This window comes from Carassius carassius, chromosome 5 (assembly GCF_963082965.1).
Source record: "Carassius carassius chromosome 5, fCarCar2.1, whole genome shotgun sequence".
Classification (NCBI taxonomy): Eukaryota; Metazoa; Chordata; class Actinopteri; order Cypriniformes; family Cyprinidae; genus Carassius; species Carassius carassius.
Genome location: NC_081759.1, coordinates 5,871,830 through 5,890,714, shown reverse-complemented (window position 1 = coordinate 5,890,714; position 18,885 = coordinate 5,871,830). Strand labels below are relative to the sequence as shown.

The following is an 18,885-nucleotide window of genomic DNA, read 5'->3' as shown; positions in this document are numbered from 1 at the left end:
AAAGTGGGACATAGAGAGAGGATGGGGTCAGGAAAGCCCACGAGGCTATCGGTGCAGACAAATAATATAATATTTAATAAAGCCCATATTTAAATGTAGCTCTGACTTTTTCAGTATTTTTTTTAGTTCTGGTAAACATCTCTAAAAAAGTAGCACAATTCAGAGAATATTTTGTGAATTGTATTTCTATTAACAGAGACAAAAGTCATAATGGTTTTATTCATAGTCCTTAATCATAAGCCAGCAGGCCCAAACAAACAAATTGAGATACGATTGCTAGAAATGACCTCTTTCATAAAATAAATAAGGGAAATAAATAAATATTGATTGTGTGTCTTAGCATTGTCATGTGTGATTATGCATTGATTGTTTTTCATATCACCCCTGCAGTGTGGAATAAAAGTTCAGCTTTTGCTCACAAATGCAGTGTGTAGAACATAATTGCAGCAGAATATCGGAGGCTGTCATTATTTGGAATAGTCTGTCTTGACATTATTGGTGTTAAACGCTGATGTATGCAACACATTTCTGTACTGACTCCAAATATACAGAGCTCAGCATTTGTGCATCCTGCATTCAAAGGGTTCAACACTGCATAAGGCCAAAAGGCCAGAGTGATGCTATAAATGGGCCTCGTACTCTGATAGCGTTATGAATATGCATAAATAGAGGAAGAGGGCAGCCCGGGGAAAGACGCAGACGTCTTTGTCAGGTGGCACAGTAGGACCTCAGATGTCAGGGAGTTGGAGGGCTTTCTTTCCCACAATCTGCACAAATAGCTGAAACATATCTGGACATATTTTGATGTTATGGTTGCTGCTGATGCCTCATATGTGTTTTTTGTTCTTCTGCTGTAGTTTGTGTAAGGGCAGGACCCTCTACTCAGTGATTCGAGATGCAAAAGTCGTTCTCGACGTGAACAAGACTAGACAAATCGCACAAGAGATGGTGAAGGTAAGAGTAATTGATGTGAAGTCAATGTGTAGACTGTTCGTTAAATGTCAGCTAAAATTGATTCACATGTGCATAGCTATTATTCTGCAAAACATGTCAGTGTCGGGAAGCCTTCATATCTACCTGTACATGTACTGTTCCTTGACATAAACAGCATGTGATCATATAGATTTATGGCTTTATGATGAATCAGAATGAAACTGAAAATAACACAATTATCAAATCACAAAGACCAGAGTTTCAGAGGGAAGTGTGGCACTGTGTTCCTTTACAAGCTAGGAGCTCATGATTCAGTGCTTTTAGTGTTTCAGAGCAGCTCAGTTTACTTTGCAACAATAACAATTACTATGTTACAATTTTAATTGTTTAATTATAGATTATTCATGAATAATCTATAATTTTGGGCCCAATTGTGCAGCTCTACAAATAACACAGCACACATGGAGCTTTATTTTAAATCACATTTTAAATTGTGATCAGTTTCTATCAGAAAAATTGACATAGAATTAGCAATAGACCAAAAACATGTAATTGCCCTCATTACATTAACATTATTATTTTTTTTTCAGGGCATGGGCTACCTACATGCCAAAGGGATCCTTCACAAAGATATGAAATCCAAGAATGTATTTTATGACAATGGGAAAGTGGTCATCACCGACTTTGGCCTGTTCACAATATCTGGTGTTCTACAAGCAGGCAGGTAGGTCAAAATACACACAAACACACATTTACTCAACCTTACTGTAATATCAAGAAACAATGTTCTTTCTTAATGTAGAAAATGCCTATTTTTAATTGACACTAACTGAAATTATTTTTAAAGAAAGTCTCCTAAACACTTGTTTTAGTTGATAAGCCAGTGATGCAATACTCTAGTCCAATAAACATAAAACATGTCACAAACTAAATTTTGAGTAGTTTGTATGTTATATTGAACTACGTTATTTGTATAAAAAAATTTTTGTTGTTGTTAAATCAGTCAACATGTCTTGTAATAATTTTCATTTTGGATACATTGTTTAGCTTGACATTATATTCTGGGATTACCTCCTCAGAAGGACATGTGATGTTGCCTTAGATAGTGGCCAAAATTGGGAAGGCAGCATGATGTTTTGAAGATGCCTTCAATTCAGGAGTGTGCCTGTGATGTTGTAATATACTATCTACACTCAAAGAAAAAAAAAAAAAAAAAGATTTTTGCATTTTGCTGGAGTAGTATCCCTAAAAGGTACATGTTAGTACCTTAGAGTTGTAATATAGTATGAACCTTAGGGTACTACTATGCACATTTTATGGGTAATTATGATATAAATATGTACCTTTAAGTGTACTGCCCCAGTGACAAGCTGTTGGTACCCCTAAAAGTACAAGTTTGAGTGTAGGTAGGATGGTGTTTACTTGCTGAAATAGAAAGTGCGAGTGAGCTCAGTGTCACCATAGATGAGCGACAAATGTACAAATCACACTATATGTGTGGCAGGCCATTAATAACTTTAATGATTTTCATAAGTGCTTATTAAAAACCACAGCCTGTAATTATTAGAGTGTTGGCCACAGAGCTAAATCCAGTTTCACCTTCAGTGTTCTCATGGTTTCTGATAAATAACTGCTTCAGTAAGTTGAAGTAGCAGCAGATGTTATAATCACACCAGCATTTGACAGGACTTCAGTAACTTTTATTGTGTAAACTCCCTCTAGCAATCTAATTTCAATGCACTGGAAAAATATGAATAGATGAATATTGTTGCTTTTGCCAACCAGATTTTCATGGCTCAATAGAAAGAAGAGTTTGCAAGTATTGCACAAGTCATATCCTTATTTTTTTGTCATTTTTAAAGCTTGACAGTATAAAGCCAGAAATGTGATTTGTTAAGTTTAGGAGGAGGGTTAATTATACAGGGTTGTCTGCAAGTTGAAATATCAGAATGGAAATGCATTCTATATATTGCTCTTTATAATGTTTGACACAAAATGGCAATTGATATCATCAGCCTTTAGCTTCAATACTTTATCAAACAGCATGTTCTTGAAAGGTTTAGTGAGTTTAAGCATCGTCTTAACAGTATTCAGTTCTTGCTTTTGTCAATCAACAGCCCTGAAACACAAATTTGATTAAGAAATTAAACTTCTTTGTTTTGATTGTATATGTTTATTTGCGTAATAAGATGTTTAACGAAGTATTTGGCTTTGAAACCACTGAAAATGAGATTAAATTATCTGGGGCAACATGAAGCGTTTGCCACCGCTGATGACCGTGATGATGCTGATGTGGTTTTGGAACTCGTCCCATTCGTGTTCGTGTGTTGCGCCTCTTCGAAAATATTTTCATTGGCATTGCAAGCAGTAAATCAACACCCCCGATTGAGCGATATTACAAACACTCATACTCATCGGTTCATCTGATTATGAGGCTGATTTCGCACAAGTGTGTTTATGTATGTTGGCAGTAATTACTGGGGAAAAGACGAGGTCTCCACAGTGACAGGTTTACATTGCAGCCATTGATGATCAAGTCTCTTGGATTGGCTCACCATTGCCATTCTGATCAGCCCACTTCTACACCTCCACAGCCATGTGAATTATTATCAGGAGTTATCAGGAGGAAGGGATAGTATTTGAGAGCGGCACATTTTTCTCAGGCCATCAGGGACGTGCAGACTCTAGCATAATTATAAATTGTTTATCTGTAAGGCACAAGTCTGGCTCTCAATAACACGATTTTACATTGGTTATGTATTATGACTCAGGACCTTGCCGGGTTTTGAAATAAGAGCTGATTATTCTGGGATTCGGTGCTGTTTGAAATGCAGCATCCATGTAAGGCAACATCTAGATGGGACAAGAGGCTAGTGAGGCTGTGAACGCACTCGTACTGAAGCATCAGCAAATGTCAAGGTTTGTTTATGAGGGTTTGTGTGGGTTTGAGTCTTTTTGAGAGATGAAGTCATTGGAAATTTACTCTGGGCAGTCAGATGGGCTTCCCAGATTTTAGACAATAGTGGTTGTAATGCATCTTTCTTTCTTTCTTTCTTTCTTTCTTTCTTTCTTTCTTTCTTTCTTTAGGTCAAAAATGTTAGGTCAAAAAGGTTGATCTTATTTATTAAAATAAAGTCTGACTCGGCATAATTACATAGGTTGTTGCTTATAAAAATATATTTGTAAATATATATTATTTATACAATTTACATGGTATAAATTATACATACATTATAAATGAACACAATTATAATAATTATATATTAGTTATTAATTACTAATATTATTATTGATTAATAATAAAATGTTAAATAAATTAAGACAAAAATAAAGAAATAAAAGTGCATTTTGTCCCCACTATTTGAGTTTTTATATATATATATACTACAGTATCACGGGTGAACGAATTCCTTTTTATCAGGGACTCAGTCAAGCTGAAACAGCTCTATGTCTGTCTGTGATATACTACTTTTAAATCCACGTCTGACACTTGAGAAGGAGGCAACTACTTTATCATTGTAGAGGGTTCACAGGTTTTTAATCGGTCCAATGGGAAGCAAAGTTCTGTTTACAAGTTCCCGACTCTGCTACATTGTGTACTTAAAAAAAAAAAAAAAAAAGATGCTAGTGAGTTTCTTCCAATTCAGTCTTTAAAACATGTAGAGTTTCTGTGGAACATATAGTCACAAGTATCAACTTTGGATTTAAAAGTAAAAATAAACAGATTTAGAAATAAATATAGGCATAACCTATTAAAATTATAGTGAATTGTGCTGCTCGGATAATTTAGGACAATTTCTAATAAACGTTTTTAGTTCGTAAAGAAATCTTTGACTTTTGCTTGCAGATTTTGACAATTCTGAGCAATGTTTGAAAACTACAGAATGTGAGATTTCTATATTATTTGTCTGAGGAGATTATAGCAAAAGTCTCCCTTTGCTCTCACTGCATTTAAATTTATCAGATGCTTTTATCCCAAGCGACTTACAGTGCACACATTTTTTTTGCCTAACATGTGCTCCCCTGGGAATCAAACCCACATACGTTTGCACTGCTAACGCAATGCTCTACCACTGAGCCACAGGAACACTCACTGCTTTCTAGGGGAAACAACAAGTTCAAAAAGAGATATCATTTGTGGATTAGACTTTATGTTGATATTATGACTATGGGAGATTTATAGTTGCTTGCCTCTACTGTATTTCTTGGACAGAATTGTTTTGTTTTATGACCTTTTGTGTGGTACAAATGAATCAAACTCAAAAAGGATTTGTGTGTTGTGATTGATCATGTTTTAAACTTCATCGTCTTCTGAGTGTGTCTCTCTCTCTTCAGTAGGAGAAAGGATAAGCTGCGGATCCCAAGCGGCTGGCTATGTCATCTCGCTCCTGAGCTCATCCGTCAGCTCTCCCCTGAGACCGCAGAAAACCAGCTTCCTTTCTCCAAACAGTCTGACGTCTTTGCCTTTGGGTGGGTCCCTCTCTGCCCCCCTCTCAGCACCCGTGTTTTCACCCCTCACTGCTTCTCTGCCTTTGTCACTCAGGGGACGAACAGAATCCATTTGATTTACAGAAATAAGCCTGACTTTTCCTCTCCACGGTTCATGTGCCCTTATAGCAACAGCATTTGGGGATTTTAATCATTTTTGGAAACCTAAAATATAAAAACATTTCATTAGGTATAGTATTTAAAACATACTGCATATTGCAACGTATATTGCAATTTTATTTTTTTAAAGAAAGTGATTTTTTTTTTTAGCAAACCGTTAACCCCCCATGCGGCTAATCAGCATATTAGAATGATTTCTGTAGGATCATAAGACTGTTACCGTGGCTGCTGAAAATTCAGCTTTGCCATCAGATGAATAAATTAGCAGAAAGCAGTTATTTTTAAATTGTAATAATGTTACAATACTACCATTTTTGATATATTTACAGTAGGAAATTTACTAATTTTTTTCATGGAACAGGATCTTTACTTAATATCCTAAGGATTTTTGGCATAAAAGAAAAATCGATTAATCGCATCCAAAATAAAAGTTTTTGTTTACATAATATATTTATGTGCGCTGTGTATATTTATTATGCACACATAAATACACAAACATACAGTAAATATTTAGAAAATATTTACATGTATATATTTATATTCTTACATTTTATATTATATATATATATATATATATATATATATATATATATATATATTGAACATATAAACATATTTTTCTTAAATACATGCATGTGTATGTATTTATATATACATAATAAATATACACATTATACACACATATATTAAGTAAACAAAAACATTTATTTTGGATGCGATTAATCGCGATTAATCATTTGACAGAACTAGTTTAAACATTTAAATCAATCACTTTACCTGGTACACTGACCATATAAACATACATCTATAGTATCAAATGGTATGAAAGTAAAATCAATCATGAAATCACAATAATACAAACAGCTAGATAGGCTATGGCCCGTTTAGGATGAACATTATCCCAAAATTGATTCACTCAGTGCTCAGCATCCACTAATAAGATTGTATTCACATGAGGCAGCATGCAGAGCTGAACCTCCATCTGTACTTATTTCTACCTGACCCAGGCTTTTCCAGAGGCAGTGAGTGTGTGGGCCAAATAAATAAAAGAATGGATGGATGGTTGACGAAATGAAGGAATGCTGCTCTGTTGGGTCCTAACACAATTGCGTCCTCAGCTGTTCTCTCCATATGGAGGCTCTGTCACACTGTCACTCTATGGGAGCCAAATACAGCACCCACGCAAGCTGTCCAGCTGGTCACACTAAAGGGACATTACCTAGAGGTGACCCCAAAGCAGATCTCCCTATTGTCCCTTCTGCCTCTTCTTTTTCACTTCCGTTGTTCTCTGCGAGTGCCTTGTTCAGAGAGTTTGCAGCTGCTGTGGGATATTTTAAACACGTAATGCTCTCATATTCTGTTTTATGGACTTTTTATGATCCTATATGTATATAAGGTATGAACGTTACAATATGTTATGCTACAAATCGTGCCAAATTCATTAAATGGCCTTATTCACTAACCACCCACAAGTCGTTGTTATTCTTTTCAGTACAAACATGCATCCTTTCGATGTAAATTTGGCTAATTATAGTATGCATTGTTCAGCACTATCTGCTCGGCACTATCGACTTATGCTTTCTGTGGGCGGTAAATGTATTTTTATTATAAAAGACATGTTTATTCATGTTTTCTAGCAATCATGCCACTGGCAATTCATCAAATGATGATCAAATGATGGAGAAACTGGGCAGATGTCCAGATTTGGTGTAGATGAGTGCATTTTCAAAAAAATTTAGGAGACGATTCAGGTGTCTGGATCACAGTGAAAAAGTCTCAGTAAAGTACGGCAGATAAGGAAGTATAGAGCATCTTCTACAAATGAACTGAAGGCTGGAATAAACCACACAACTTTTAAAATCTGAACAGATTTGAAAACACTAGGAATCATACACTTGACGACTTTGTAAATAGTTACAGAGGAAAAGTGGGCAAAAACATTGTGCACAAAGGGCCAAAACAGAAAAAAAGATCCAAATTAATGTGGACATAGCCTAAAGCCCTAAGACTGTATCATCGGGTGCATATGCCATTCTCAAAGCAAATTCTCCCTCTCAGTTCTGCAAAAGCCATCTCAGTTAGTTTTTCTCACCAATCTCAGCAAGCCCCACGTTTTACTTTTGGTTTTAAATTGCAGAGCTCCGATGACTGAGCTTTTCAGCGGCGCTCTCCATTTAATGATTGTTAATTAGCTCTTAAGTGTGGTTTAGTAAACTTTAACATGAGCATGCTCTTTAGAGCAGAATACTGTGTTTTTCAGCAGTCAACAGCACCTCAAAGTCATTTATTAATTATCTTGAATGACTTGTAACTAAATCGGAATGCAAAGTGATGTAGAGTACCAGAAGTGCTTTAAAGCTTTTGAACTGCTGTTTTGCGGCCCCTCGGGGAGGCCCGTGGCGCTCTTCACATGTCCTTGTGCACACACACGCATACTAAAGCTTATGCATGATTGACTTGTGAGTAGTTCCATCTGACTTTTTGTTCTTCTTAAATTAAACAAATTATAGTTAAGATCTATTTATATAATTTGTCTCTATATTTTCAGACATTTTTCCCTCACAAGTGAGTGAAACAACACTAAGACTCTCATTTATAGATATTAAGTTTCCTTTTTTTAAAAGATCTTCATGTATTTATATTTTATTTTATATAAATTTATTTTAAGACATTGTTTAACCTATTTTCAAACCTTTTTTTAGTTGCTTTTAAGAGGTTTTTATTATAATAATTTTTAATTAAGTTTTAAACATTTGTCCCTCACAAGTATAAAGAAACCAGTACATGCAAACACACTAACATTCATGTGTCATATCTTTCAGCACTATCTGGTACGAGCTCCATGCGCGCGAGTGGCCCTTTAAGAATCAGCCAGCTGAAGTCATTATCTGGCAGGTGGGAAGTGGAATGAAGCCCATCCTCACTCAGATCGGCATGGGCAAAGAGATATCCGTAAGTATTCACATATGCTGAAGAACTCTTAAAATTATAAACTTTTCACACACAAAGCTGTCAATATATGTGTCATATAAACTACTTTTATTGTGTTTTTGTGGTTTGAGCATGTCCCATCACTGTTAGGGGCCTAAGCTGTTATGAATTCACTGTAAACTTCACGGGGCTTATTGCTATTATAAAACAGTTATTCCATATATGTAGCAAGGTTTCACAAAATGAAACAAAAGCAAATAAAATGTAAAGATATTAATAAAACAAAACAATGTAGTTCCTCAGAAACGGTTGTGGTTGCAACAAAGTGGTTGCCGAGCAACACGCATATTTGGAAACAAAGAGGTGTTTGTTTGTAGAGTAATTTACAACAGCTTTGAATTAATGCTGTCAAATGATTAAGCGCGGTTAATTGCATCCAAAAGAACAGTTTTTGTTTACATAATATATGTATGTGTACTGTGTATATTTATTATGTATATATAAATACACACACATACAGTATATACAATATTTGGAAAATATATATGTGTATACATTTATATATTTATTTTCTTCCATTTTATATTATATATAAATATATTTCAAAATTATAAACGCGACACTTGTTTTTGCCCCCATTTTTCTTGAGCTGAACTCAAAGATCAGAGACTTTTTCTATGTACAGAAAAGGCCTTTTCTCTCAAATATTGTTCACAGATCCGTCTAAATCTGTGTTAGTGAGAATTTCTCCTTTGCCGAGATAATCAATCCACCTCACAGGTGTGGCATATCAAGAGGCTTATTACAGAGCATGATTATGGCACAGGTGTGGGTGTGAAAACAAGTCAGTATCTGGTGTGACCACCATTTGCATAGATTTCCTTCGCATCTGGTTGTAGATTGTGGCCTGTGGAATGTTGGTCCACTCTTCTTCAATGGCTGTGCGAAGTTGCTGGATATTGTCAGGAACTGGAACACACTGTCGTATACGCTGATCCAGAGCATCCCAAACATGCTCAATGGTTGACATGTCCGGTGAGTATGCTGGCCATGCAAGAACTGGGATGTTTTCAGCTTCCATCAATTGTGTACAGATCAATCTCGATCCACAACGTTGACATCAGCAAACTGCTCACCCACACGATTCCATACACGCTGTCTGCCATCTGCCCTGTACAGTGAAAACTGGAATTTATCCTTGACGCCGTCGAATGTGAGTATTTGCCCACTCAAGATAGTAATGACGACAAACTGCAGTCAGGTCGAGACCCCGATGAAGATTCTGGATGTGGAGGTCCTGGGCTGGTGTGGTTACACGTGGTCTGCGGTTGTGAGGATGGTTGGATGTACTGCCAAATTCTCTGAAACGCCTTTGGAGACAGCTTATGGTAGAGAAATGAACATTCCATTCACGGGCAACAGCTCTGTGAGGCTCTGTGATCCACCTGTGAGGTGGATGGATTATCTCGGCAAAGAAGAAGTTCTCACTAACACATATTTAGACAGATCTGTGAACAGTATTTGAGAGAAATCGGCATTTTGTGTACATAGAAAAAGTCTTAGATCTTTGAGTTCAGCTTATGAAAAATGGGTGCAAAAACAAAAGTGTGGCGTGTATAATTTTGTTCAGTATACTGTATACGCAGGTGCATCTCAATAACTTAGAATGTCGTGGAAAAGTTTCTTTCAAAAATTTATTTCAGTAATTCAACTCAAATTGTGAAACTTGTGTATTAAATAAATTCAATGCACACAGACTGAAGTAGTTTAAAGTATTTGGTTCTTTTAATTGTGATGATTTTGGCTCACATTTAACAAAAACCCAACAAAATCTCAAGTATTCATTTTTAGTGAATTGTTGGCCTTCTGGAAAGTATGTACATTTACTGTATGTGTACTAAATACTTGGTAGGAGCTCATTTTGCTTTAATTACTGTCTCAATTCGGCGTGGCATGGAGGTGATCAGTTTGTGGCACTGCTGAGGTGGGATGGAAGCCCAGGTTTCTTTGACAGTGGCCTTCAGCTCATCTGCATTTTTTGGTCTCTTGTTTCTCATTTTCCTCTTGACAATACCCCATAGATTCTCTTGGGTTCAGGTCTGGTGAGTTTGCTGGCCAGTCAAGCACACCAACACCATGGTCCTTTAACCAACTTTTGGTGCTTTTGGCAGTGTGGGCAGGTGCCAAATCCTGCTAGAAAATGAAATCAGCATCTTCCAAAAAGCTGGTCATCAGAAGGAGGCTTGAAGTGCTCCAAAATTTCTTGGTAAATGGGTGCAGTGACTTTGGTTTTCAAAAAACACAATGGACCAACACCAGCAGATGACACTGCACCCCAAATCATCACAGACTGTGAAAACTTAACACTGGACTTCAAGCAACTTGGGCTATGAGCTTCTCCACCCTTCCTTCAGATGGTTTCCAAATAAGACGCCTCTGACGTTGTCTGTGTTTCAGGAGTGGCTTAACAAGAGGAATACGACAACTGTAGACAAATTCCTTGACATGTCTGTATGCCTTGACCCCAGCCTCAGTCCATTCCCAGACCGTTCTCATCCCAAGGCGTCATATACTGACCCTTTTGACATTTCGTCAACATCCTACGCACATGGCACCCTCTAGCGTCAATATTAGACGCAGATAAATATGGGCTAGAAGGCGCCTCCTAGCGGTCTAACCCTAACCCTAACCCATAATCTGTGTCCCATATTGACGCTAGAGGGTGCCATGTGCGTAGGATGTTGACGAAATGTCAAAAGGGTCAGTATATGACGCCTTGGGATGAGAATGCGTTACCATTCCTTGTGAAGTTCACTCAAATTCTTGAATCGATTTTGCTTTACAATCCTCATAAGGCTACGGTTCTCTCTGTTGGTTGTGCATCTTTTTCTTCCACACTTTTCCCTTCCACTCAACTTTCTGTCAGCATGCTTGGATACAGCACTCTGTGAACAGCCAGCTTCTTTGGCAATGAATGTTTGTGGATTACCCTCCTTGTGAAGGGTGTTAATGATTGTCTTCTGGAAAACTGTCAGATCATCAGTCTTCCCCATGATTGTGTAGCCTAGTGAACCAAACTGAGAGACCATTTTGAAGGCTCAGGAAACCTTTGCAGGTGTTTTGAGTTGATTAGCTGATTGGCATGTCACCATATTCTAATTTGTTGAGATGGGTTGAGGTGGGTTTTTGTTAAATATATGCCAAAATCAACACAATTAAAATAACCGAAGAACTAAACTAATTCAGTCTGTGTTCACTGAATTTATTTAATTCACAAGTTTCACAATTTGAGTTGAATTAATGAAATGAGCTTTTCCACGACATTCTAATTTATTGAGATGCACCTGTACATAATAAATATACACAGTGTACACACATATATTATGTAAAAAATAAACTTCGATTTTGGATGCGATTAATCATGATTAATCGTTTCACAGCACTACTTTGAATGTGTTTCAGCCAATCGGAATAAAGTTCATCACTGGGACTATTATAACGGGATTTTATAATGGCTTTTAGATCACATTAGGTCAGAACCTAGTAATTGACCAGATTCTTCTTTCCTGTGCAGGACATCCTGCTGTTCTGTTGGGCATATGAACAGGAAGAGCGGCCCAGCTTCTCCAAGCTCGTGGAGCTACTGGAGAAACTCCCGAAACGCAACCGTCGCCTGTCTCACCCAGTACACTTCTGGAAATCAGCTGAGTATGTGAAATGAGCTAAGCTAAAGTCAAAACCGCCTATTTATAAAATAAACGTAAAAAAAAGAAAAAAAAGCGAAGCAATCGTGAGGAAACGTTAAAATGGAGTCAGTCAGTGTGACTGAGAGTCGCTACAGGATGGTGCATGTTTTCTGCTGTATTTAGCGACATTTCCTTAACGCAGTGATCGTTTAGCATATTTAAAGCACACAGTATTTTCTGGTGTATCCTTTGGTCATGAAAGGGAGATGTTTTCTTCTCTTTTTTTGTTGCTAAATGTTTGATCTGTTTAGCATATATAAACTGCTTGTGATTATTTCTTATTTTCTTGAATGAGTCCACTTTCAGTGAATGTTGTTTTCTTTTGTTGAACCTCTGCAATGCATTTTTATAAACAACTGAAACTAGTGTTAATCGAGTTTTTGTCTGTATTGTTTTTATTCTTTTTGAATTTGGTCATTGGATGAATGTATTTTTATTTTATTTATTTTTTTGATTATGAGATGTACCCTTTGGTGTTGTTTTACACTTGTTTGTTTTCTCTCATTCACTCTGTATAAGTGTTTATCAGAATTCCATCACGTCGTTCGAATTTTCTGATCATGAAGCTTTACTGTAAATCAGTGAGGCGAGTATTCCGAGAATGTGAAATATTTTTCTCCCTTCCTGTCGCACTGTAGATAAGGTAATTTACTCGCGCCGTCAACATTGCCTATATTGTTCGCGTGACGGCACCGTAATCGAACGTGCTGTCGTGACTCGAGGCACGTACCGTATGTATATTATCAACACTTGAATTGTATCATGCCTAACTGTGACAAAAATAGAATTACCTAGGGGTAAACTGCTATTCCTGAGCCTACAAAGAAAAGGGATGGATATAACTTACTGTATCTATCTATCACACTTACAAACCTTTTCTTATCAGTGCATACTTACGAATGTTTAGCATCATTTAAAGCTTTGCGTTGTTTGTACTAGGCTACACATTGTTGTATTGTAGAGATTATACAGTACCATGAGTAATAGTGCACTATTCACCACAACAGCATTTGTATATTATTCTAAATCACATTTCATTAATATGACTGTTGCATGTTGCAAGTTCTAGAGTGTCCATGTTGTAACACGGAACGGTGATAATGTCAAAATGAGTGTGAAGGTTGGTGTCGCTAGCTAGGTATGGCTTAAACCGAACCGCTATCCCGCTTTCTCCACCATGCACTCTGGGTACAGACAATCTGCTCACTTGTAAAGCCATGGCTTTTCCAGTCATAGACAGTGCCAGTGCTCACAAACTTGTTGCTGCTGTTATTTTTGAAGTGCTCAAGTATATTTTAGAATCAAAAAAATACAGATGTTGTTAAGTGGGCGTTTATATTTGTACGGTCGACCGTTTTTACATGCATGAGAACATTTTTAGGGGATTTGTCCCCCCGAGTTCAGAACCAGACATAGTAGTTTTACAAGCTGTGACTAAATACAATGACTGCATTTGTGAGAAACTAAGAAAGTAATGCAAAATGATATTTAAAGTCTGTATCGGCACAATTTTAAAACTACAAGTTAAAGAACTGTGCTATAACGTTTATATATTTTTTGAAACAGGGCTACGAGGACTTGTTGGGACAGTGTTTTTACACTGGGAATGATGGGAAATCGTGAGAAGATGGGGTCTTGTTAACAACCATTATTAGCAGCTTCCATATCAGGCCTATTTAACAGGCTGTAGATTTTGCTTAATAATCTGTTGCTGTAATTAATATTCCAGTCACTTAATCCGACCTCATTGTCATCTATTATATTTCTGCTCCATTATGAATGTATGAATTGTTCTGTGTGTGTGCCTTGTTGTTAACGTTGTTTTCCTTTTCTTTTTTCTTTCTATCCATCCATGCATTTCCTCCGTCGTCGTTGATTATTTATCAACACTTCTCCATCGCTCTGGTTTACGTTTCTTTTCTGATATTGTGTGCGCATCTTCGCAGATTTCTTTGATGGCCATGATTGAGTTTTTGTATTATGTATTTGTTGTAAGTATATATAAAGCTTGTATTTACTGATGCCTTATGGTCCATGGCTTAGCGACTGGTACACATCACAAGCTCTTTCTTTGCACTCATCCTTTATGAAAATATATGAAAATAAAAAGGTGTTGATTTTGGACTTTTGTTTTTTGTTCGGCATTTATTTTTGCTCCTTGTCATGATTCATGTTTTATGTTGATAAAAAAAAAAATCTATGTTACATTATTTAAAAGCTTTAAACCTGAAAAGTTCTTAAGGGGTTATTGTAAGTAAAGAATGATTTGATTTTAATTATTTTATTGAGTTGGATCAACAGAACAAAGTTTAAAACATTTCTCTTACACTTAGGTAAAAACTGTGTATAAGCACCAAAAAAAAAGAAAAAAAAAGTGAACAGGATGCATCATAACTATTTGATAAACTTGAGAAATTTAGAAAATGTCACAAATGTCAAATTAGATCTATATCCATTATAAATATATATAATATATATATGATATATATTATATATAATACATGATAGGTAAAAATTGATATCCTGAATGCACTGTAAGTCGCTTTGGATTCTGTCATCATTTACTCTCCCTCATGTTGTTCCAAATCTTTCTTCTGTTGAGCACAAACAAAGATATTTTCAAGAATGTGGCTAACTGAAGAGCTGATGGTAGCCATTGACTTCCATTGTATGGAAAAAAAAATACTATGGAGGTCAATGGCTACCATTAACTAGCTGTTTGTGTTCAGCAGAAGAAAGAAATTAATATAGGTTGGAAATGATATGAGGTTGAGTAAATTGTAATTTTTGGCCAAAGTATCCTTTTAAAACCTTTGATCCATCACTTTTTGGTTACACAGAATGCCCAAGACACTGCATTCATACAAACATGAAACATTCATAATTTTACTCTCATATCGTTCAAAAACAATATACAGTAAGATTCTTTGTAAACAAAAGGTGAGTTCTGAATAACACACTGGTCTTTTCTTCTTCATGCACTTTTTCTGTTCCACAGAAGAAAGTAAGTCATATGTGTTTGGAATGATATGAGATAAAATTTTCATTTTGGGGTGAACTACCGCTTTAAGGATCTGGGCAGCAAATGCCACCTGACAGCAAATGTCAAACATCACGTCTTCATTGGCTAGTCTTTCTAATGAGAGAAAAATCTGCTACTGTAGCTCCCAATTTCTCCCTCAGCTGATGAGTTTAACTAGGTCAAATCACTGTTTAAAAAGTGAAATTAGGTGAGCCTAAAACTCACTACAATTATGTGGCTCAAATGGGGCTTAATGACATATTTTAAATATTACGGCTAAATGTTAACACTTTAAATATATAAAATATGATTAACATTAGTTAAATTATTATGCTTCAATTTTAAAATATAATATATAATAAATATTTGATTTGAATATAATGCCTCATCTAAGAACAATTATTAAGACAGTTAAGTATATCAATGCAAAACAGATGATCTAACAGTGATTATAACCTAAATTGGCTTTAAAAAAATTGGCTTCACATAGAATCACATAAAAACTGGCCTGAAGAAATATACAGTGAACAAACTGACCTGAAACCTTCAACAAGAAGCCCTTCTGAGACCCTCCAAATACAAGCAGATAAACTAACTGAATTCCCTGGATCAGAGTCAGATGAGGGTTAGTGGTTTAAAAAGACCCATGGAGAACGATTATAAAATACCATAAATTGCCAAATCAGAGGGAGCATTTTAAGGCATCATAAACATGTGCGAAGGCTTTTCAGAAAGGTAGGCAACTTGACAATGCTGCTTTATATATATATAATAATGTTTTTAAATATTCTGAAATTATACATATATATATACACACACCCATTTTTAATATGTATAACTTGAGAATATATTAAAGTACTGAATATTTAACTGAATATAAAAAAATACTGGGCTATTTTATGTGTATTTTAAGTAAAATAATTCATTGTAGTTAAATTATGTGAAAGTGTTATATATATATATATATATATATATATATATATATATATATATATATATATATATATATATATATATATATATTATAAATACACATTATGCTCTGTCTAATTACAGGAAAATTATTCAATATTCAATTATGCTGCACCCTTAAAGAATAAAGGTTCTTTACTGGCACCTATAGGATCCCTTGATCTTAAATATTCATGAAATCTTATCATTGCACAAAAGGTTCTTTAGATCAAAATATTCTTCAGAAATATATTCCTGTAATATGTTTAATGCATTATAAACCCCCTTTTGGAACCTTAATTTTTAACAGTGTATTGAATGTGTTTTTTGTGTGCTTTACATGAGAAATGCTATATTTTATTAGTAGTTTGAGATAAATTTTTAATTTCCCATTTCATTTATGATGCTGACTCAGAAAGTTGCTGCCTGCAGACAGCAAGGTGGCTCAATAAGTTTTGGAACAGAGCCTATATAAATAATTTTGTGTTTTGTCCAGTGTCTGATGTGTTAAACTTGACCTTCTGTTGAATCGTTTTGAACCTTCCATTTTCAACTTTTCTCTTTTTCCACATATAATTTCTCTCACCCATAATGAGTCTGTCGTTCTGAATGAACTGGGATGCACAAACCAGGCCCGGAGGTAAACGATATATCCAAACCTTACTGCTTCTACACTCACAGTTGTGAAGGTTTGATCTGGATTTACAGCCTCAAGCTTAGTTTGCACTGAAAATGAGCATTTTCGCTCCAGTCTAAAGGCTGTCCAGTGACAGGTACTGTTTCAATATAAGCCTTTTTTTTTTACGTGGGAGGACTTTCTGACCAATTTCATGCTTCAGATGTCTAGATTAAAAGTCATATGCTCAGAAGAGTCGAGGTTGAAGACACCCACACACTTCACTGAGCTTGTGCTGATTAGTCACGAACTTGGGCCAAAAAAGGAGAGAGCTGTGAGAGAATGAGAAAAGGTTAGATTCAAAGATGAGTGACAAGAGAGTGGTAATATTGAATCGCTCATCAGGTTGGAGATCTACTAGCAATTTCAACGAATTTGCAGATGCGGACTTTTAATGTGTTGTCCAATGTTTAAATGTAATGACACGTGAAAAATGTAGCTTGAAGCATTTTCCTTTCCCATATATGTAGAGTTTGCTTTGGTCTTAAGTAAGTAAATCCTCATTCAGCCAGTTAATTTAATATACTTCAAACTTTCCAGAACAGAAAAAAAACCCAACAAACTTTGATTTGTCCCCCTTAGCTCACTAACAACTGATTTCATTTGTTTATGTTAGCATGTCGCAAAGCTAACGACACAGCACTAGTATGAAATAGCCTTTGAATCGAAACTTCAGAAGGCATGATGTTGATGTCTATGTTTAGGAACAGCTTTTTTTGTCATATCCAAACCTGTGATGCCTAAAAATGCCATCTAGGCAGCTCGCTAGGTTTTGGATGTAATGTGTTTGAAGTTATTTTTATTGTGACCCATCAGAAGCGGAAGACACAGACATAATAACTCATGCTGGTTTAACTTGATCTGTTTTCCTTTTCATAGGCTGTGACAGCGATGGGTTCCTGTTCTTCAGAAGGCCTTTCTCTCTCTCATTGTCTCATCTGAACTGCATTCGGCCCGGGACCGAGGTCTTACCTCATCAGTCACATGACAGGAAATCTTGGCACTGGCTTCCTGTGATCCTTATGATCGATGGACTGAGTTCATTATAGAGAGTCCTTGCTGCGTTAGTCTATGCAGAATATGGCTGGCACCTTTGTTTTGATTTTGATTTTGGTTTTAAAAAGAGGCTGCATCTTCATAATCAAGTCAATATCTGTCCTCCATTCCAAACATGTCTACTATCAACGTCACAGCCATTCTGGAGACGCATTAAAGGTGAAGTGTGTCATTTTTATATTAAAATACTTTAATATACATGCAGGTTTAATGAGCAAAGAAAAGCTATTTGTGGCATGATTTCCCTGTGTAGCTTTCCAAACATTTGCTCTTTTTGTTTGATTGATCGGAAACATTAATTCAACCAATGGAGTAATTCTGCAGATGATACACCTGTTTATCTGAACAAATGAATGTAACTGTGACTTTTTCAGCAGCCATGACTCTGGAGGTATTTTACCCATTCATTTCCTCCATAGAGATATCAAACAGGGCCTTGAACCAAATCAACCAGCTCTGAGATGAATCACATTATCATATTTGATTAAAATGAAAACTATTAGAAAATAAGAAAACCGGTAAAAGATGGTGTACTTGATTATTTCATGAAGAAAACAGTATGATGCGAACTAGAAACCAAAAGTGACAGAAAAGTTTATAATGTTACAAAAGTTTTCTATTTTAAATAAACAGTGAAGAAAAATATTAAGAAAAAAAAATGTTTCTTAAGCAGCAAATCAGCATATTAGAATGATTTTTGAAGGATGATGTTACATAACAGGAATAAATTAGATAAAAAAAACAGTCAAACAGAAAACATTTATTTTATATTAAACAATATTTCACAATATTATAATTTACTGCATTTTAATTTATAAATGCACACTTGGTGAACATAAAATAAAAAATGTACCAGCACCAAAGTTTTGAACAGTAGAGTATAGATTAAACTAGAAGAACTCGTGCATATAATCGTCGTACAGAGGACAACAGTACAACATTGGCCAATCAAACCAACCTTA

General features: G+C 35.7%; 1 protein-coding gene across 2 annotated transcripts in view; it reads left to right on the top strand.

The window, feature by feature from the left end:
* The window catches only part of ksr2 (kinase suppressor of ras 2), a 101,390-nt gene extending 87,048 nt beyond the window's left edge, over positions 1 to 14,342 (top strand). For both annotated transcript variants that reach the window (XM_059549574.1, XM_059549573.1), the window contains exons 17-21: positions 858 to 954; positions 1,524 to 1,657; positions 5,269 to 5,403; positions 8,364 to 8,493; positions 12,047 to 14,342. In XM_059549574.1, the coding sequence (XP_059405557.1) occupies positions 858 to 954; positions 1,524 to 1,657; positions 5,269 to 5,403; positions 8,364 to 8,493; positions 12,047 to 12,193 (643 nt within the window). In that variant the 3' untranslated portion in view covers positions 12,194 to 14,342. The remainder of the gene's footprint in view (positions 1 to 857; positions 955 to 1,523; positions 1,658 to 5,268; positions 5,404 to 8,363; positions 8,494 to 12,046) is intronic.
* Positions 14,343 to 18,885: the final 4,543 nt, after the last annotated feature.